We start from the raw sequence: 22,701 nt of genomic DNA on the forward strand, positions 1-22,701 counted from the left end.
CTTGCTGATTTTGTAAGTTTGCCCACTGACAAAGACATGAGCAGCCCATAATTGAAGGGTAGGTTATTGGTAACAGTGAGAGATAGCACATCACAAATTAAATCCGGAAAATCACATTGTGGAAAGTATATGAATTTATTTGCATTCTGCAGAGGGAAATAAGTATTTAATCCCTCTGGCAAACAAGACCTAATACTTGGTGGCAAAACCCTTGTTGGCAAGCACAGCGGTCAGACGTCTTCTGTAGTTGATGATGAGGTTTGCACACATGTCAGGAGGAATTTTGGTCCACTCCTCTTTGCAGATCATCTCTAAATCATTAAGAGTTCTGGGCTGTCGCTTGGCAACTCGCAGCTTCAGCTCCCTCCATAAGTTTTCAATGGGATTAAGGTCTGGTGACTGGCTAGGCCACTCCATGACCCTAATGTGCTTCTTCCTGAGCCACTCCTTTGTTGCCTTGGCTGTATGTTTTGGGTCATTGTCGTGCTGGAAGACCCAGCCACGACCCATTTTTAAGGCCCTGGCGGAGGGAAGGAGGTTGTCACTCAGAATTGTACGGTACATGGCCCCATCCATTCTCCCATTGATGCGGTGAAGTAGTCCTGTGCCCTTAGCAGAGAAACACCCCCAAAACATAACATTTCCACCTCCATACTTGACAGTGGGGACGGTGTTCTTTGGGTCATAGGCAGCATTTCTCTTCCTCCAAACACGGCGAGTTGAGTTCATGCCAAAGAGCTCAATTTTTGTCTCATCTGACCACAGCACCTTCTCCCAATCACTCTCGGCATCATCCAGGTGTTCACTGGCAAACTTCAGACGGGCCGTCACATGTGCCTTCCGGAGCAGGGGGACCTTGCGGGCACTGCAGGATTGCAATCCGTTATGTCGTAATGTGTTACCAATGGTTTTCGTGGTGACAGTGGTCCCAGCTGCCTTGAGATCATTGACAAGTTCCCCCCTTGTAGTTGTAGGCTGATTTCTAACCTTCCTCATGATCAAGGATACCCCACGAGGTGAGATTTTGCGTGGAGCCCCAGATCTTTGTCGATTGACAGTCATTTTGTACTTCTTCCATTTTCTTACTATGGCACCAACAGTTGTCTCCTTCTCGCCCAGCGTCTTATTGATGGTTTTGTAGCCCATTCCAGCCTTGTGCAGGTGTATGATCTTGTCCCTGACATCCTTAGACAGCTCCTTGCTCTTGGCCATTTTGTAGAGGTTAGAGTCTGACTGATTCACTGAGTCTGTGGACAGGTGTCTTTCATACAGGTGACCATTGCCGACAGCTGTCTGTCATGCAGGTAACGAGTTGATTTGGAGCATCTACCTGGTCTGTAGGGGCCAGATCTCTTACTGGTTGGTGGGGGATCAAATACTTATTTCCCTCTGCAGAATGCAAATAAATTCATATACTTTCCACAATGTGATTTTCCGGATTTAATTTGTGATGTGCTATCTCTCACTGTTACCAATAACCTACCCTTCAATTATGGGCTGCTCATGTCTTTGTCAGTGGGCAAACTTACAAAATCAGCAAGGGATCAAATACTTATTTCCACCACTGTAGAAACTAAAACAGTGGTTTCCAAAGATTTCATATGAGAGCATAACGCTGAAACCAGGAAATTTTGTTACCCCAGCCGTATATTAGTTAAAATTTAATGCCAAGAATTGTAGAGTGATGCACTTAGGGTGCAGAAACCCAAAAGAGAGATACTGAATAGAAGGGGAGAGATTAATAAGCTCGACTCAGGAGAGAGACCTGGGGGTGCTGGTGTCTGAGGATCTAAAGGTGAAGAAACAATGCCACAAGGCGACGGCCATGGCCAGAAGGATACTAGGCTGCATAGAGAGGGGCATAACCAGCAGAAGAAAGGAGGTGTTGATGCCCCTCTACAAGTCATTGGTGAGGCCCACTTGGAGTATTGTGTTCAGTTTTGGAGGCCATATCTTGCTAAAGATGTAAAAAGACTGGAAGCAGTGCAAAGAAAAGCTACAACAATGGTATGGGATTTGCGTTGCAGACCATAGGAGGACAGACTTGCTGACCTTAACATGTATACCTTGGAGGAAAGGAGAAACAGGGGTGACATGATACAGACGTTGAAATATTTGAAATGTATTAATCTGCAAATGAACCTTTTTCGGAGACGGGAAGGCGGTAGAACTTGAGGACATGAATTGAGGTTGAAGGGGGGGCAGACTCAGGACTAATGTCAGGAAGTATTTTTTCACGGAGAGGGTGGTAGATATGTGGAATGTCCTCCCGTGGGAGGTGGTGGAGATGAAAACGGTAATGGAATTCAAACATGCGTGGGATAAACACAAAGGAATCCTGTTTAGAAGAAATGGTTCCGTGGAATCTCAGCGGAGATTGGGTGGCGATGCCGGTAATTGGGAAACAAAACGGAAGCTGGCCAGACTTCTACGGTCTATGCCCTGATCGTGACTAAATAAGGATGGGCTGGAGTATAAATTTTAAGGGGCTTCAACTTTAGCTTCTGAACTTAGTACAAGAACAGTGCTGGGCAGACTTCTACGGTTTGTGCCCTAAGAAAGGAAAGGACAAATCAAACTCTGGTATACATATAAAGTATCTTGTTGGGCAGACTGGATGGACCGTACAGGTCTTTATCTGCCATCATTTACTATGTTACTATCCAGCTCATTTTCGAAAGTGATCGCCGGCCATCTTCCGATACAAATCGGGAGATGGCCGGCGATCTCCTGAAACCGGCCAAATCGGTATAATCAAAAGCCGATTTTCTGACACCCTTGCCGGTTTCCCGTCATGGAGCCGGCGAAACTTCAAGGGGGCAGGACATGGGCGTGTTTAAGAGATGGCCAGCTTCGCCTGATAATGGAAAAAAGAAGGCCGGCCCTGATGAGCATTTGGCCGGTTTCACTTGGTCCCTTTTTTTTCACGACCAAGCTTCTAAAGGGTGCCTGAACTGACTAGATGACCACCGGAAGGAATCAGGGATGACCTCTCCGTACTCCCCCAGTGGTCACCAACCCCCTCCCACTTAAAAAAAAAACAATTAGAAACATATTTTGCCAGCCTCTATACCAGCCTCAAATGCCGTACCCACCTCCATGACAGCAGAATGTGTTCTGTCCTCCGACAGCCTTTCCCTGCTTGTGATGTGGCTCTCGGGTGAGTGGGACACCTTTTCTATTATTTGCACTGCAGAGTCACATCAGCAATGCATTGTGGTGGGTGTAGGTATTGGTAGTTGGTAGGCTGTACTCCCATGGTGCTTTTCCCCCTGCTTACTGGGTCAGAGTGTGCCCTGTTTTGTTTCCTGTAGTCCATGCGGTAGTGGCCATTTTTGTAAGACAGTTTTAGATCCCTTTCCTGTGTTACCCACATTAGAGAACTTAGTTCTTACCTTGAATGGTGCTGAAAGAGGGTATTGTACACCATTCTGCCAGCTCTGACCTACTGCTAATCTCAGTACTAAGGAGACTCTGCCAGTGGGCACAACCTCTGATCTGCAGTTAACTGTGAGAAAACTTGGTTATTGCAATAAAGGACTTTTTCAGAGAGATTAGTCTTCAGGTGTGAATTGGTGTGCCAAAGTTATACAGCAGCAACAAGTCCTAGAGGCCTGCGTGTATGCAGGTCCCTGGAGCAGTTTTAGTGGGTACTGCAGTGCACTTCAGGCAGGCGGACCCGGGCCCATCCCCCCCTACCTGTAACACTTGTGGTGGTAAATGTGAGCCCTTCAAAACTCACTGTACCCACATGTAGTTGGCCCCTTCACCCCTAAGAGCTATGGTAGTGTTGTACATTTGTGGGTAGTGGGTTTTGGTGGGGGATTGGGGGGCTCAGCACCCAAAGTAAGGGAGCTATGCACGTGGGAGCTTTTTCTGAAGTCCACCACAGTGACCCCTAGAGTGCCCGGTTGGTGTCCTGGCATGTCAGGGGGGCCAGTGCACTACGAATGCTGGTCCCTCCCAAAACCAAAGGGCTTGCATTTCGCCGGGTTTGAGACGGCCGGGCCCGGTTTCCATTATGGCTGGAAAACGAAGCCAGCCATCTCATGTAAACCTGGCAATCCTGCTCTAAACCCGGCGAGCGATTTGGCTGGCGCTAAGCGTATTTCGAAAATACGCTTGACTACGCCCCCCTCACGGAGCTTGCCCCAAAGATGGCCGGCCATCGATTTCGCCGGCGCCGTTCGATTATGCCCCTCTATGTTACATATGGGAAGCTTTCAAGTGAATTAAAAAGCTTTCAAATAAGTTTAAGGAAATCTTTTGTCCTCCACCTTTTAAGGCACTGCCTATCCAACTGGAACAGCTTTAGACTTTTTACAGATGGACCACGCATAGGCAGTCCATTATTTCTAGTAATCTTTTGCTAGATATGGTGGAAGGGGAGTGCTGGGCATAGAGGAACGAGGGAGGAGAGACTGGGGAACATTCTGGCCTGGGTATGGAGGGGGGTGGTAAGGGAGATCAGAGGGACATGGTGGAATTGGAGATCGTGGGATGTGCTGGGCATGGAGGAATGTGGGAGGGGAAATGGGGATGGTCATGCTGGGCATGGAGAACGGTGGAAAGGAAGATTAGGGTGACATGGAGAGAATGAAAAAAACTCAATGAGTGGAAGAAATTAAGAAGATAGGAGGAGAGAAAAACATGGCAAATGGACAAGAGGCCCTGGACAGCGACTTAAGAGATAAGAAGGAGCAGAGACTGGGACCATAAAGGTAGAAAAATAATTTTATTTTCCATTTATTGACTGCAATCTGTCAGTTTTGGGAACTGACATCTGCTATCTTTATATTTTGCACTGTGCATGAGGAAATGCAACATTTTCTACTTCTCTGGTGTTGTGCTGCATGTAGAGTCTGGCGTCTTGAGCTTTCAAGCTAATTGTTGGTTACATATTTCTACTCTTAGGGGTCCTTTTACTAAAACTTAGTATGCGTTAATGGGAATTAGTGTGTATTAAGTGCCCTGTGGCCCATAGGTATAAAATAGGATATGCAGCATTTAGCGCTGCGAATTCCATTAGCACTCGGTAAGCTTTAGTGAAATGCCCCTTAGTTTGTGGTCACTTATCTTGTATTTGTGTCTGTAGGTGTGACCATGTTGATTTTGGGGACCTATAGTAGTAGTAATCCTGCTTGTTCAATTTTCCCAATAAGTGTATTGATGCCCTGGCCTCACTGCGATATTTCCAATGCTGCTTTTTCCTAGGAAGGTCCTCTTTGGTGCTTTTATGGAATAGTAGATTTGGTCATTCAGGTCCCAAGTGACTTTTGTAGAGTTTTGTATAAATTCATAATATGCCTGCTGCTGGAGAGAGGTTATGTTGTTGTGTTCCTTAGATTAATGTTTGGTTTACTCTTCTCCGCATTGATGTAGATTTTGTGATGTTTGTCAATCTCTTTATGTATTGTATAATAAAGTTTTGAATAAAAAAACATTTACTATTTATTAATTAGAATATGTCAGTTTTAAGAATGTACATATGCTAGAGCTGGTTTAAGACTTGGCAGGGACCCGTGAGAAAAATCTCACTCATTTAGCCTTCAGTCTCCAGCATTGGGATGGGCCACCCTTGGTGTCTCTGCCCCGAACAAGCTTCTAGACCACCCCTTCAAGGTAAGGGCTGTGGGGGTGGCGGTATCATGTGTTTGGGGGGTACAGTAGTAGCATCTGTGGGTGGGGGGGGGGGGGCGGCAGCAGTGTGTGGGCATGAGTGGGGAGGGGGCCCAGAGCACTCTCTGTCCGCCCCTGGTATCAAAAGATCACCTGCAAACCCAGTCTGCCTGCCCATCCATGCCATCTGCTCTCCCTTTCCATCCCTTACAGATCCTATGTACTTGTCCCAAGCTTTCTGGAATTCAGATAGAGTGTTCATTTCCACCAGGAGGCCATTCCACGAATTTACTACCCTTTTGTGAAGAAGTGTTTAAGGAATGGCCATATCATTTGAGTTAATATGTTTGAATTATGTATCATTTCCTCATTCTGAGTGGAAAATTCAGATCATTGCATATATGGGCCCACTTATACGAAGCTGAGCTAGCAACTGCCGGTGTGGTAATTCCGACACAGCCCTGCTATCACGTTTTTGTAAAAGGGGGTGGGGAGATGATTTCTTACTCAGTTTTGAAAATAACTAGTTGAAGTTTCAAGTGTGATTATACCTTAAGAAAATGCCTTGGTATATTTAGTCATTACCTAAATATAAATAAGTTTCTCTCTTTACACATACACTCAAATCCATCTCATCAATAGTTTGGGATATATCTTAATATTAATCTTTATTGGTTATACTATTGCTTCAGGAGAAGCTGGAACTTTAGTTACAAAAACATCTGCAAGGTTCAGATGCATTGCCCCAGGTATGCATAAGTACCTGTATATACTATGTAAACCTCTTTGAAAGTAGTTACAAAAACACAGAAAGGCAGTATATCAAGCGCCATTCCCTTTCCCCTTTCCCTTCTAAAGAAAATCTACAAAAACTGACATGATATGGAAAAAAATCCAATTTGAAGGACGTTCTGAAGTGATTTCAGTTGTGTTTTCAGACCTGAACTGGTTCCTGAACAAGGAGGAATTCCAGAGTTTAATTATGCTTTGAGTGAAGAAATATTTTCTCCGATTTATTTAAATTTACTACTTTGTAGCTTCATTGCATGCCCCTAGTCCTAGTATTTTTGGAAAGAGTAAACAAACGATTCACGTCTACCCGTTCCATTCCACTCATTTTTTTAACGACCTCTATCATATCTACCCTCAGCCACCTTTTCTCCAACCTGAAGACCTAAGTCACCTTACCCTTTCTTCATAGGGAAGTCGTCCCATCCCCTTCGTCATTTTCGTCGCCTTTCTCTGTACCTTTTCTAATTCCACTATATCTTTTTTGAGATGTGGTGACCAGAATTGAACACAATATTTGAGGTGTGGTCGCACTATGGAGCGATACAAAAGCATTATAACATGGTCATTTTTGTTTTCCATTCCTTTCCTAATAATGCTTAACATTCTTTCTTAGCTGCCGCCGCTGCACACTGAACAAGAGGTTTCAATGTATCAGCAATGACACCTAGATCCATTTCTTGGTCGGTGACTCCCTAATATGGAACCTTGATTTACGAAACTATAGTTCGGGTTCCTCTTTCCCACATGCATCACTTTGCACTTGCTCACATTAAATGTCATCTGCCATTTGGACGCCCAATCTCGTAAGATCCTCTTCTAATTTTTCACAATCCTCCCATGATTTAATGACTTTGAATAACTTTCAGGCTTATTTTCAAAAGAGAACGACACCCATCTTTCGACACAAATGGCAAGATGGGCGTCCTCCCAGGGTTGCCCAAATCGGCATAATTGAAAGCCAAATTTGGGCGTCCCCAACTGTTTTCCGTCACAGGGACAACCAAAGTTCCTGGGGGCGTGTCAGAGGCGTAGCGAAGGCGGGACCGAGCACTTGGACGACTTTACTTGGTCCTTTTTTTGTTACGACCAAGCCACAAAAAGTGCCCGAACTGACCAGATGACCACCGGAGGGAATTGGGGATGACCTTCGTTTACTCCCCCAGTGATCACGAACCCCCTCCCACCCTCAAAAAAAATCTTTAAAAATATTTTTTGCCAGCCTCAAATGTCATACTCGGGTCCATTGCAGCAGTATGCAGGTACCTGCAGCAGTTTTACTGGGTTCAGTGCACTTCAGATAGGCGGAGCCAGGCCCATCCCCCCCCTATATGTTACACTTGTGGTGGTAAATGTGAGCCCTCCAAAACCCACCAGAAACCCACTGTACCCACATCTGAGTGCCCCCCTTCACCCATAAGGGCTGTGGTAGTGGTGTACATTTGTGGGTAGTGGGTTTTGGGGGGGGGGGGGGGGTTGGCGGGCTCAGCACACAAGGTAAGGGAGCTATGCACCTGGGAGCAATTTCTGAAGTCCACTGCAGTGCCCCGTAGTGTACCCGGTTGGTGTCCTGGCATGTGAGGAGGACCAGTGCACTACGAATGCTGGCTTCTCCCATGACCAAATGGCTTGGATTTGGTCATTTCTGAGATGGGCGTCCACGGTTTCCATTATCACCGAAAATCAGAAACGACCATCTCTAAGGATGACCTAAATTTTAAGATATGGGCGTCCCCGACCATATTATCGAAACGAAAGATGGACGTCCATCTTGTTTCGATAATACGGGTTTCCCCGCCCCTTCATGGGGTCTTCCTGCGAGGACGTCCTCAGAAAAACTTGGGTGTCCCTTTCGATTATGCACCTCTTTGTGTCATCAGCAAATGTAATTACCTCACTAGTTACTCCCATCTCTAGATAATTTATAAATATGTTAAAAAGCAGCGGTCCCAGCATAGACCCCTTGGTAACCCTACTCTCTTCCCATCTCCACTGAGAATACTGACCATTTAATCCTACTCTCTGTTTTCTATATTTTAACCAGTTTTTAATCCAAAATTGAACACTACCTCCTATCCCATGACTTTCCAATTTCCTCTGGAGTCTTTCACGAGGTACTTTGTCAAATACCTTTTGAAAATCCAGATACACAATATCGACCAGCTCACCTTTATCCACATGTTTGCTCACCCCTTCAAAGAAATGTAATAGATTGGTGAGGCAAGATTTCCCTTCACTAAATCCATGTTGGCTTTGTTTCATTAATCCATGCTTTTGAATATGCTCTGTAATTATGTTCTTTATAATAGTCTCTATCATTTTGGCCTTCACTGACGTCAGGCTCACTGGTCTATAATTTTCTGGATCTCCTCTGACAATCTTTTTTTAAAATGTCATTACATTGGCCACCTTCCAATCTTCCGGTACTATGCTTGAGTTGACTATGAATGTTGAGCTAGGGGTGGGTGGGAGCTGGGTAGGGGTTGGGAATAAGGACTGAACTAGGCCCTGTTGTGCCTTCTAGAGTCTGTCTGTTAATGCTGTGGCAGAAAATTCAAGTTTTAAAACTATGGGTTAAAGGGTATGGAGACTAGTTAATAAAGTTTGCTTCTTTTTTTTCCTTTTTAGTTCTGTGTTTATCAGTAGCATACAATTCCTCTTATAAACCCAATCTTTTAAGTTACCAAGCACAGAGCAAAATCACGTCACTTACCCAGTGAAATGTCCTCTTCTCTCAGAACGTCTCAGAAAGAAAGTTAATTGGGACCTTTCCTCTCTATATAGTTTGGATTCTAAGGAAACTGCTTCAAGCAAACCCTTTGAAGCTAACCCAGTAATCAGATTGCCTTTAGTAACCTTTGCAAATATTCTACTTAATTCATTTGAAAAGTAGAAATGATTCCCTGGTCCAGTGGTTGTATTTTGGAGGTGATGTTCTTGGGAAGACAGCTTACCTTGATTTTCCATCTTTGCTGGTTAGTGTTTCCACCGGAGAACGCGCAGGAGAGTTGTTGAGAAGGAGGACTGCCTTTGGCTCAAGTTTAAGCTGCCATTCTTGAAATATGTCCGATGTCATCCAAGCATTTTTGCTGTTGTTGTTTTTGAATACTTGCGTGTTTATATTTTTATGGTGAAAGCAGTGCAGGGATTTTGACTTCCCAATGCAGAGTAGTTTCAGTTTGCGTTAACCCATTTTGTTCATACAAAAAAGCAGTGTTACATGATCCTTAATCTCCTTGAAGCCCTCTGCCTTTTGTTCATCAGTTTTGCAGGCAAGTGTTTTGTCTGAGAGCTTTCGGTAACAGAACCCCGTTTCTTCTGCATTATAGATTAGCTCTGGAGAATATCCATTTTCATTTATTAAGGTGCGTAGTTTATCTGCACAGTCATTAGCAGGAGCTGTGTCAACTGTATGAATTTCACCTGATATGGCAACTTGCCAAATCCGTGACAAAGTTTAAAACACCATAACCATCTATATTGCATGCTTTGAAATACCTTGAAATTCCTTGCTCATTGTCAAGGTTTTGTTTCAGAGACTCTGCCTTATGACGTATAATGGCCTTAGAAATTGGCGTTCCTTTTGCCCTTTCCTGTGTGAATCATTTGAACACAGCCTTATCCAAATCATTGTCTGTGCTGAGTTTTAATCTCATTTCCTTTGTAAACCCTCACTCTCGTCGAAATCCAAGATGGATTCCCTTAACTTGGACTCTTTCTTGATCCAGCCATGAAAAGTTGCTTCTCTAACACCAAGCTTACAAGACACATTTGCCTGAGTAGGGCCCATCTTTAGCATATCCAGTGCATTTAGTTTTTCTTTGATTGTTTTTTTTTTTGTTTACTTTTAGAAGACATTTCTTAGTGCTGTGCTTTAGTATATTCTGCACATGAACGGGAAGAGCTGACAGTTTATTGTTTGTTAATTGCCAATTTAACTCAATAAGACCTGAAGAGGCTGAACAATAAGTTGAGGTCTACAAGCTAAGCTGTTCGTTGTAAATGGGTCCGTGTTCAATCGAAGCATGTTGAGTCACCAGTGCATTTCCAAAGATCTTATAAAAAGGTTGACGTCGTAATTGAGTTGGTGACAAGTTCAGTCTAACTGGACCCTGTCTTTGAATCGTTTTCTTTCTTGTATCACGTGAACACATGTCATTTCATGGTGGAAGTTGAAATTGAACGTCATCCAAAGAATGCAAATCTCTTCAAGGAGTATATAAAGTCATAACATTGCTGGGGCCATCCCATTTAGTATTTTAAAAACCAGCAACATTAATTAAAATAAAGCAGATAGTGTAAGGAATACAAAAATGGGGTGACTCAGTTTTTTTGAACTGCCTAGAAATATTTTGTGCAACATTGAACTGGAGGGAAAAGAAACATGAAGGACCCCAGAACAAGTAAGTGAATGTTTTGGAGTTAAAGGGCTTTGCATTTTCAGATCACAGGAGATGGATCAACAACATCAAAAATGTGGAAACCTAATCTTATATTAGAAAACAGATTTTATCAGGGCTTGCTGAATACCCCTTAATTTTCTCATTACAGGCTTCCCAATTGTAACATCTGTGTTCTCACTGAACATTAAACAAGAGGAAGATCTCCCCTTCATGGATCATCCTGAATCAGAGACATCTGAACAGGTTCACTCTCCTGTAACAGGCAAGTTTTTTTTTATTTGTTTGTTATTCATCTTTATAAAACTGCCTTATGGAGTCCAGATAAACACTCTGTGCCAGTGTTCCCAAGCCTGGTCCTGGAGGTTCCTCAGCCAGTCAGGTTTTCAGGATATGCACAATGAATATTCATGAGAGAGATTTGCATGCAGTGGAGGCAGTGCGTGCAAATCTCTCTCATTAATATTAATTGTGGATTTCCTGAAAATCTGACTGACTAGGGGACAAATCACATTTTGCCAAACCCCAGGAGAGAAACGGCAACAAGTGAAAAGAAAAAATAAAGAAATAATGGTAAATTAGTACTCTGGTAATTAAATCAAGACTTCCCACTCGCAGTCCTAAAACATAAACACTAAGAGGATCGGACACAAGGCTCAGATGTTAATACAAATTGACAATATTGACAGTAGAGAATGACACAGGGACAGGGACCCGCAGTAACCGCGGGGATAGGGACAGCGGGGATGGGGAGAGAGCCCGTGAGGACGGAGACAAACTGTCTCTGTGTCACTTTCTGCTTTGAAGCCTTGTAAAGAACTGGACTGTTATTTATGTTTGATGCAGACGACAATATTTTTATTTTCTGGAAAAACAAGCAAACATGCTGGCCACAGCTAGCAAACTTTGCATGCGGGATCCTGTACATCCTGCTACCAGCACATCTTCTAAGAAGATATCTTCTATTGCAGGAAGGACTGTGGAAGACAGGAGAACTTGAAATTGTTGATGACTTCTTAATCATCCACAGATTAAAAAATCATAACAGTGCTTCATAGGGCATATTTCTCCCCTCTAGGGCAGACAGAATGGGTTGTATTTTGTACCCCTGAACATTTTAACAGGGTGAATTAGGATTCCTTGGGGTAGCAGAAGTCAGCTATTGTTGGGGTTGGAAGGGTAGAAGGTGGTGGTGGTGGGGTTATTATAGTTGCTCGTTGTTGTTATTATTGTTTTCTATTTGTGATTTTTAAACCACAGTTGCACAGGATATTGTTCCTTTTTATACTTTAATGAAAACATTTAAATATAAAATCATAAGTGTTCGAGGCTTCTGCAGATGAGAACAGAGCCCACGGGATGGGGACAGGGCCTGCAGGGACATGAATGGAGCTGGGGCCTGTGGTGACGGAGACAGAACCCAAGGGGACGGGGATAAATTTTTCCCTGTGTCATTCTCTAATTGGCAGCAATGAAAAATGAATTCAGAGACGATGTATTATGCAAAACACCTGGAATGATGATAAAGTATGTTAAGTACCTGTCAAGGGAGTGAGTTAAAGATAACACACACTACTAACTAATCCTGAAGTTATTAGGATACCTAACCCCAGGCAAAGGAAGAGCAATTGAATCTGGCAAGATAATAACACTCAGAAATTTTGTATCCGCAGTAGTCAGGCCTCTAAACCTACAGTCTCCCACCCTTCAATTATTTGCTCTCCTGGGTATTCCACCAGGGCTGGATTAATACTATATCGGGCCCTAGGCAAATGTAGATTTGTGGACTGCCCTACCGGGATTTCACCTTCCTCCTCCCCCACTGCCATGGATCCTCTTCACTCTCTCTCTCTCTCTCTCTCTCTCTCTCTCTTTCTTTATATACGCTGCAGTAAAAGCTCTTCACCCTCTCTCTCTCTCTCTCTCTCTCTCCTTTGCCGTCCAGCCTCTTCTTACTCTCTTTCTCTGCCCCCTGTTCTGCAGCCCTTCCTCTTTGTTTCTGCTTCTCACTAATGCCTTTTTCTCTTAATCCCCCTCAACCTGTTTTCCTCTGTAGTCGGCAGGAGCAGCGTAACATATTACCAGGCTATGTGGGTCTCTCATATTACATGTGAAGCTGATAGTTCTACTGGTCCTTCCCACAGCTATCAGCCTTGAGTGCAGGGAGAGGGACCTCTGTGGGTTGCTGCTACTTTCACCACTGCTGCCGCCAACCCTGAGAGGCAGCTGCCTGGCAGCAGAGGTAGCAGGAAAGAGGAGAATGCCAATGCTGTGCTAACTGCTTCTTAACCCAAATGAGGATTTTGCAAATGACCCCCAGTTTGGGAACAGCTGCCTTAGAGGTTGCCTGGTGTCAGAAGTGCTAAACGTGCATGATACGAGGGGACAAGCTCCTTCTGGTGGCACATCTAGAAACTTGTAAGGCGTCCTGGGCATTCTTTTGTTTTTTTTTAAGGCATTATAGTTTGGATTTGCAGGCAAGACAGGATGCAGTCTTTGGACAGAGAGTGTAGTCCATGGATTTCACTGTCCCACCCTTGTAAAGGTCACTGTTATGGTATTTATTTGCCACTCATCTGAACTGCTCTGGAGGAACGCTAAGGAGGGAGACATGTGATCTTAGGTTTCTTTTCTTTTCTTTAGTTCCTTCAGAGCAGTTCAGAACTAACCCAGTGTTTTGATTACAGAAAATGCTTTTCAGCTGCTGGTAGGAGTGCAAACCCCCCTCATCTGAACTGTTCTGGAGGAACTAATGGAAGAAAAATGATCAGGGAAGACCAGATGTCTCCCTATGAAAGTTAAGAGGATATTTTCAGAATATTGCACAGTTAGAATATTGGCATTTACACACATATGACCTCCCAAATTAATTGGCACTAAAGCAGGCAGTACCACTGAATATTGCCTCTGACTGCTCACAAAAAAAAGTGGGCTGGTCAGGGGCAGTACAGGGGGTGGAATTTCGGAGGAGCCCAGGGTTTTGCATTTACCAGCTGGCTCTCACAGGACATGAGCTACTGAGTATTGGGCTGGCACCCACATTGCTTTAAAAAGAATTATTTTTTGAACCCCCTGAGCCCCCTCCCACCCTCCTGACAAAGCGCCCTCCTTTCCTTCCCTTTCCCCGGGTCTACATCTATCCCAGAGTAGGAATGCAGCCTCCTCACTCCTGCCCCTCGCAGCCGCCTTTGCTTAAGTATGTTGTTTTCCATAGCTGTAAAATTACTCCTACTACTGTTAAGGATCATACTCTTATTTGTTTTATTCAACAGATGATGGATTTAGGAATAAGAGTGAAAGAGTGAGAAAGTGCAATAAACAGCAGAAAGAGGAATGGAAACATCGAGACCCTTCCAGAGAGGGCATCGATCCTTCAGCTGACTGTCAGGGAGGTAGCAGTAGCATAATACCGAGCAGTGTGAAAGCAGAAGCCCAGACAGGAGAAAAATTAGACAGAGAAAAAAGAAGCCACATAAGTAGGCTTAGGACTGAAATTAATGACTGTGAAGGTACTAACAAAAGTAACCTATCTGGATACTGTGAAAAACCATTTAACTGTTCTGAATGTGATAAATGTTTTAGATGGAAATCTGAGCTCACAGTTCATGAAAGGTCTCATACAGGAGAGAAACCATTTAAATGTACAGAATGTGATAAACGTTTCAAGACCATGTCTGCGCTGAAACAGCATGAAAGGATTCATACAGGAGAGAAACCATTTAAATGTTCAGAATGTGATAAATGTTTCACAAGAAAATCACTCTTAAAAGTTCACAAGTTGACCCATACAGGAGAGAAGCCATTTAAATGTTTAGAATGTGATAAATATTTCAGAAGCAAGTCCCACCTGAAAGTCCATGAAAGGATTCATACAGGAGATAAACTATTTAAATGTTCAGAATGTGATAAATGTTTCACAAGGAAATCACGCGTAAAAGTTCACAAGTTGACCCATACAGGAGAGAAACGATTAAAGTGTTCAGAATGTGATAAATGTTTCAGGAGCATGTTTGTGCTAAAACAGCATGAAAGGATTCATACAGGAGAGAAACCATTTAAATGTTTACAATGTGATAAATATTTCAGAAGCAAGGCCCACCTGAAAGTCCATGAAAGGATTCATACAGGAGAGACACCATTTGAATGTTCAGAATGTGATAAATGCTTCACAAGGAAATCGCGTGTAAAAGTTCACAAGTTGACCCATACAGGAGAAAAACCATTTAAGTGTTCAGAATGTGATAAATGTTTGAGAAGCATGTCTGAGCTCAAACAGCATGAAATAATTCATACAGGAGAGAAACCATTTAAATGTTTAGAATGTGATAAATGTTTCACAAGGAAATCATGCATAAAACGTCACAAGTTAACCCATACAGGAGAGAAACCATTTAAGTGTTCAGAGTGTGATAAATGTTTCAGAAGCAAGGCCTACCTGAACGTCCACAATAGAATTCATACAGAAGAGAAACCATTTAAATGTTCAACATGTGATAAATGTTTCAGAAGCATGTCTGACCTGAAACTTCATGAAAGGATTCATACAGGAGAGAAACAATTTAAATGTTCAGAATGTGATAAATGTTTCAGAAGCATGTTTGCGTTCAAACAGCATGAAATGATTCATACAGGAGAGAAACCATTTAAGTGTTCAGAATGTAATAAATGTTTCAGAAGCATGTTTGTGCTAAAACAGCATGAAAGGATTCATACAGGAGAGAAACCATTTAAATGTTTAGAATGTGATAAATATTTCAGAAGCAAGGCCCACCTGAAAGTCCATGAAAGGATTCATACAGGAGAGACACCATTTGAATGTTCAGAATGTGATAAATGTTTCACAAGGAAATCGCGCGTAAAAGTTCACAAGTTGACCCATACAGGAGAGAAACCATTTAAGTGTTCAGAATGTGATAAATGTTTGAGAAGCATGTCTGAGCTCAAACAGCATGAAATGATTCATACAGGAGAGAAACCATTTAAATGTTCAGAATGTGATAAATGTTTCACAAGGAAATCATGCATAAAACGTCACAAGTTAACCCATACAGGAGAGAAACCATTTAAGTGTTCAGAGTGTGATAAATGTTTCAGAAGCATGTTTGCGCTCAAACAGCATGAAAGGATTCATACAGGAGAGAAACCATTTAAATGTTTAGAATGTGATAAATATTTCAGAAGCAAGGCCCACCTGAAAGTCCATGAAAGGATTCATACCGTGGTTGGGAGTCGAGGTGCAGGAAAGATCCTAAGGAGAAGGAGACAACAGACAAACTAAGTTTTCACACTTAGAGAATCCATATAAATGTGATAGAGCAATTTAGCAACTGAGTAAAGTAGAATATAACGAGGTTTTTGGCCAGTGATGAAGCAGTCCAGCCCCCGAAGCTAAAATAAAAAGCTGGAGGCTTCTTGAGACCTTTTCGTCTAACAATGAGAGAGTGGTTTAACTATTATTGTTAAAGTCTGACACACCTATTGTCTTTAAACAGAATCTCTTGTCATTTCTAGATATTTTCTTTATAATAGTGTCTACCATTTTGCCCGGCACTGACGTCAGGCTCACCGGTCTATAATTTCCCAGATCACTTCTGGAATCTTTTTTTAAAACTTGGCGTTACATTGGCCACCCTTCAATCTTCCTGTAGCATGCTTGATTTTAAAGATAAATTACATATTACTAACAATAGTTCTGCAAGTTCATTTTTCAATTCTATCAGTACTCGGGGATGAACACCATCCAGTCCAGGAGATTTGCTACTCTTTAATTTGTCAAATTGTGCCATTACATCCTACAGGTTTATAGAGATTTCATTCAGTTTCTCTGACTCGTCAGCTTTGAATACCATTTCTGTCACCAGTATCTCTCCCAAATCTTTCTTGGTGAAGACCAAAGCATTGAATTTTACTACATTATGTTTTATGTGTATGTATTCCTATTCCCCACTTAGGGTCCCTTTTACTAAATGGAGGTAAGCCCAACCTCACTATCCAGAAACCCTATCTTCCCTGTTTGTGAGGTATCTTTGCAAGATACCTTATCCCGAACCATGCGCTTGGTGTCCTCGCATTTCAGGGGGGTGAGTGTACTACGAATCCTGGCCCCTCCCACGATCAAATGGCTTGGATTAGGACGTTTCTGAGCTGGGCGTTTTTAGTTTCCATTATCGCTAAAAAAAACAAATGCCCAGCTCAGAAACTACTAAATCCATGGCATTTTGGTCCGTACAAACCGTATTTTCAAAACAAAAGATGGGCGCCCATTTTTTTCGAGAATACGGTCTGTCCCACTCCTTCACGTACCCATTCTTGGACATAGACGCCCATGGAGATGGGCGTTCGCGTTCGATTATGCCCCTCATTGTCTCATAATATCATCGCAGTATAATAAATACAATCCCACCACTTTAAATACTCCCAACCTCTCCCTACCCATTATGGATAGCTTAAAACTTCTAGGAGTCACAATCGATCAACACTTAACCCTGGAATCTCAAATAAATTGCATCACATAGAAAATGTTCTACTCAATGTGGAGACTCAAACGAATAAAACCTTTCTTCCCACGAGTTGTTTTCCGTAACCTGATTCAATCGATGGTGCTGAGCCAATTGGACTATTATAATGGAATCTATATCGGATGCAAGGAACAATTACTTAAGAAACTTCAGACTGCCCAGAACACGGCAGCAAGACTGATTTTCGGAAAATCTAAATTTGAATCCGCCAAGCCCCTTCGGGAAAAATTGCACTGGCTTCCAATCAAAGAACGAGTTGCCTTCAAGGTCTGCACCTTGACTCACAAGATCATCTATGGCATAGTTCCAGAATACATGCTAGATTTAGTTGACTTACCACCCAGAAACAGATCTAATTCCTCCCGATCTTATTTAAATCTACACTATCCGGATTGTTTTGGCCTCAAATACAAATCTACATATGCCTCCAACTTTCCTTTTTTGGTTACTCAACTGTGGAATGCCTTACCCAAATTAGTTAAATCAACCCAGAACTATCTAAAGTTTAGAAAATTATTAAAGTCCATCCTATTCAAAAAGGTTTACTCTCCAGATGCAACTTAATCTGATCAATTTCTTTGGTTTCAAATAATCCAGAGACATTTAAACCTATTTTCTTTACTATTCTGTTGTTTAATATAACGCCAATCTTTAATTTACTGTTTGTACTGTTTAAATATACTATTAGTACTGTAGTCCTGATATGCTTTTGTAATCCACATTGAGCCTACAACCAGTGGGAAAATGTGGGATATAAATGCTTTAAATAAAATAATTAAATAAGAGAGGTGTAATCCTATCATATTTTGAAGCCCTAGAAATAATATGGGCCGCTGTATTTTGTATCATTTGTAACCGTTTTATATTGATCTTAGTAAGGCCTGCATAGAATGTATCCTTAGGAGCTTAGCCGAGTTTAGGTGGCAGAGCCGGTGGTGGGAGGCGGGGCTAGTAGTTGGGAGGCGGGGATAGTGCTGGGCAGACTTATACGGTCTGTGCCAGAGCCATGGTGGGAGGCGGGGCTGGTGGTTGGGAGGCGGAGATAGTGCTGGGCAGACTTATATGGTCTGCGCCAGAGCTGGTGGTGGGAGGCAGGACTGGTAGTTGGGAAGCGGGGATAGTGCTGGGCAGACTTATACGGTCTGTGCCAAAGCTGGTAGTGGGAGGCAGGGCTGGTGGTTGGGAGGAGGGGATAGTGCTGGCCAGACTTATACAGTCTGTGCCCTGAAGAGGACAGGTACAAATAAAAAGTAGCACATATAAATTTATCTTGGTGGGCAGACTGGATGGACCGTGCAGGTCTTTTTCTGCCGTCATCTACTATGTTACTATATAGATGATGTTGCAATAATCCAGACGTGTCATAATATATGCATATGTTAGGGTACATAGCAAATCTTTGTCAATTGAATTTCTAATTGGACGCAATTTTCGTAGATGATAAAAAGATTTCTTTACTATCTCAGATATTTGCTCATTAAATGATAGTGCTGAGTCAATAATGACTCCTAAATATCTAAAAGATTTTACCGTTGGTATCTGTTTATTAAAGTGTGGTATTACAGAAGGAACTACTTCATGACCTGTTATCCAGGATGTAACAGTCTTATCTGGATTTAAGACTAAATTATTATTATTATTATTAGCATTTGTATAGTGCTACCAGATGCATGTAGCACTAAACACCTGACATAAAAAGACAGTCCCTGCTCAAAAGAGCTTACAATCTAAATAATACAGACAGACAAGACAGTTACAGGTGAGGGAAGTAATGGGTGAGAAGGAAGGAAGGGGCAAGAGGAGGGCAATTGAGTATTGGCTAGGAGCTAAAAGCAGTAGTGAAAAGGTGAGTTTTCAGCATAGATTTGAAAACAGGTAGAGATGGAGCTGGACGTATAGGTTCAGGAAGTTTATTCCAGGCATAAGGTGCCAGGAGAGAAGGAGCAAAGCCTGGAGTTAGCAGTAGAGGAGAAGGGGGATGACAAGAGAGATTTGTTCATGGAGAGGAATGTAGGGAGAGATGAGAGTGGAGAGGTAATGGGGGGCTGCAGAGTGGATGCATATAAAGGTCAGTACAAGAAGTTTAAACTGTATGCGGAATCGGACAGGGAGCCAGTGAAGTGACCTGAGGAGTGGGTTAGTGTGGGTAAAACGATTCTGGCAGAAAATAAGTCGTGCCACTGAATTTTGGACAGATTGGAGAGGAGAGAGATGGCTGAGTGGAAGACCAGTGAGAAGTAAATGATGTCTTTTAAGCCAACTAGCCACCTCATCAAGACAATTTTGAATTTGTGTTAACTCAATGTCCAGTGGTTTCACATAATGGATCAAGAGAAAGTCATCCGTGTACGAACATGAACTAACATGAACTCTGTACCTTGGTCCATAAAATCATCCATGGCGACGCCCCAGCCTACATGTCGGACCTAATAGAACTACCACCCAGAAATGCAAAAAAATCCTCCCGCACATTCCTCAATCTCCATCCTCCCAAATGTAAAGGCTTGAAATACAAATCAGTGCATTCATCAACCTTTTCCTATACAAGCACACAGCTCTGGAATTCACTGCCACGTAACCTGAAATCAATCTACGAAATGACCAATTTCCGCAAACTCCTGAAAACTTATCTGTTCGACAAAATATATCATAAAGAACAACACGCGTAACTCTACCTTCTTTAAGTTACCCAGGAATGTTCTTTAATGTCTTCTGCTTTCACACTATCATTCATGCACCTAATTGTCTATGGCTTTAACACTATCATGTATTTTACCATCATGTAACCAATACTTCTGCTAAAACAAATGTATACTCTTTTTCTATTTCTAATATTATGTATTTCACCATCATGTACCCAAAACTCGCTGTTAAACCAAATGTACATTCTTTCCTATTTCCAGTATCCACAATGAATTGTAAGCCACATTGAGCCTGCAAAAAGGTGGGATAATGTGGGATACAAATGTAATAATAATAATAATACCCAAAGACTGGATAAGTAATGAAAGAGGACTAATGTATAGATTAAACAAAATTGGTGAAAAAACCGATCCTTTTGGTACCCCACAGGAAACAGAGTGAACTTTCGAAATGGAACGATTTTGTACAACTTTAAATGACCGATTCATAAGAAAAGCAATGAACCAATCAAAGATCGTACCTGAGATGCCAACTTCCTTCAAACGATTAAGTAATATATCATGATCTATTAGGTCAAATGCTGCTGACAGATCGAGCGAAATAATCAATGCAATATAACCCTGCTCCAATCTAGTATGTATTTCACTTAAAAGATAAGTCATAACTGTCTCTGTACTGTGCCCTTTCCTAAAGCCCAATTGTCTCGGGTATAGTATATTTTTTGTTTCTATATAGGATTGTAACTGAGCAAACACAACTGTTTCTAATATTTTAGATAAAAAAGAGATTAGACACCGGACGGTAATTACCTGGGGAGTATGGATCTAAAGAGGATTTTTTAAAACTAGGTTTTACCAAGGCCTCTTTAAGAGCTTTTGGAACTATCCTCTCTATAAGACTTCTTTTTAAGTGAGTTTGTAGTTCTAACGATGAACTTTTTAGCTAATTTGATGGTATCGGATCTAACGAACTGTAAGTAGGTGAGATATGTGACATTAATTTTTGAAAAGATATTATAATTTTTGAAAAGATATTAATGATGGAATCTCGAATTGGTGCCATGCTCCTGATAAAGATGAAGTGGGCATCTCCTCTGCATTTATATCCTTAGCAAACTGAGATCTTAACTTATCAATTTTGGAAATGAAAAATTTCGCTAATGCTTCCGATTCTATATATAATTTCTCTGTACTTGTACCTGGCTTTGTTGTTAGATGTTTCATAATGAGGAATAACTGTTTAGATGAATTTGAAGCCTCCTGTATTTGCTTAGAAAAATAAGTAGTTTTTGCTATCTTTATCTGCATTATATAGTAATGTTGACATTGCTTACATTTATTGTTTATTTCTATTGTTTTTCCCTTGCGCCATAGTCGTTCAGCTCTACGCATTTGCTGTTTACATAATTTTAAACCGGGATGATACCACAGTTGAGATTGTTTCGTCCTTTGTTTCAATATTTTCACAGGAGCAATGTTGTCAAATGCTGCCGAAAGAACCTCTGAATAAGAAAGGCCATGCTCAGAAATCTCCTTAACTTTAAGGTTTGAAGCATAAAAGTAAGCTAATCCACCTCCACGCTTACCCACCCGAGATATATAGCTCACTGAATAACCTATTGGTAAACATTGAAATAAATAGGACTCTTCTCCAGAGAGAATCCAGGTCTCTGTTATCGCAAAGAGATCAAGCTGATAAGATTGTATAAGATCCATGATATAATTGTACTTACGTTTCAAGGACCGACAGTTTACCAGTGCTAATGACAGGGAAGAGGGAGAAGGGTTATCATCAAGAACTAACCTTGTGGAAATTGGAGGAAATGTTAAAAAGCGTGGCCTATCCATAGTGATATTTTTCCGACTTGGCCGCCAGCCCCATTGTACTGGGATATGGGAAGTTTCCAAAGGCAGAGGTAAAGAAACGTGAGGCGGCATGAGAAATTCACTAGATAAGACCAAAAAGTGGAAAAACAATAGCAGCTAGCCCGCTTATAGATACTATCCAAATTAATCTTCTCACCGGTCATCTTTTGTTTCGCTTCATAAATTGAAACTTGCGTGTGCTTAATTGCAAGATCATAAAAAATCTCAACAAAGTGCCATAAAGATATGACACCCTTCGTTGCATGCCCCAAGGAGCAAACCTAAGAAGCAGCACCTGCTCCTCAGGCGCGCACTTGCTTTGGTGTCGCAGGACGCTGGTGCGCGGGTCACGTGACCCTCGCCCGAAAGCGGAACTTAGTATATGCAAAAGAACTTCCAAATAATTTTGGTGTCGAAGGACGCTGGTGCGCGGGCCACGTGACCCCGCCCGAAATTTCAGTAAAATGACTGATGAGAACCAAGACTTAGAAAAAGATACAATCGCTAATATAGCATCAGCACAAAAAATGACAAACAATACTCTGTCACAAGAGATCACATAAAAGGGACCTATAGATGTCAAATAATATAGCAGAAAACAGAATCCTGAGGGACCTCCCCCCCCCCCCCCCTCCAGCATACTAAACCACGGCGACTCTCCCTGGAAAAAAACCCCAAAAACTCATATTTGATGGAGAAAACCTTTTAAAAAAGAGGAAAACCACTGCAAATCTGTCCCCATCTATACTTATATCTTGTAAGCATTTTAAGAGGACCTGAGCTAATATTTATTTATTCATTCAGGGGACCTTTTACAAAGCAGCGGTAAACCTATTATGGGCTTACCACTTGCTAAAAAGGAAGTAC

The 22,701-nt window shown here is 42.0% G+C and overlaps 2 protein-coding genes across 2 annotated transcripts in view; both read left to right on the forward strand.

Moving 5' to 3' along the window:
* The window catches only part of LOC115466830 (zinc finger protein 665-like), a 54,487-nt gene extending 38,449 nt beyond the window's left edge, over positions 1 to 16,038 (forward strand). Inside the window, 3 exon segments of the mRNA XM_030198376.1 lie at positions 10,960 to 11,073; positions 14,081 to 15,930; positions 15,933 to 16,038. Coding sequence (XP_030054236.1) covers positions 10,960 to 11,073; positions 14,081 to 15,930; positions 15,933 to 15,959 — 1,991 coding nt within the window. The 3' untranslated portion in view covers positions 15,960 to 16,038.
* LOC115466832 (gastrula zinc finger protein XlCGF26.1-like) overlaps positions 1 to 22,701 on the forward strand; it is a 230,390-nt gene that overhangs the window by 141,032 nt on the left and 66,657 nt on the right. The window lies entirely within an intron of this gene.

Source organism: Microcaecilia unicolor, chromosome 3 (assembly GCF_901765095.1).
Source record: "Microcaecilia unicolor chromosome 3, aMicUni1.1, whole genome shotgun sequence".
In the NCBI taxonomy this organism is placed as follows: Eukaryota; Metazoa; Chordata; class Amphibia; order Gymnophiona; family Siphonopidae; genus Microcaecilia; species Microcaecilia unicolor.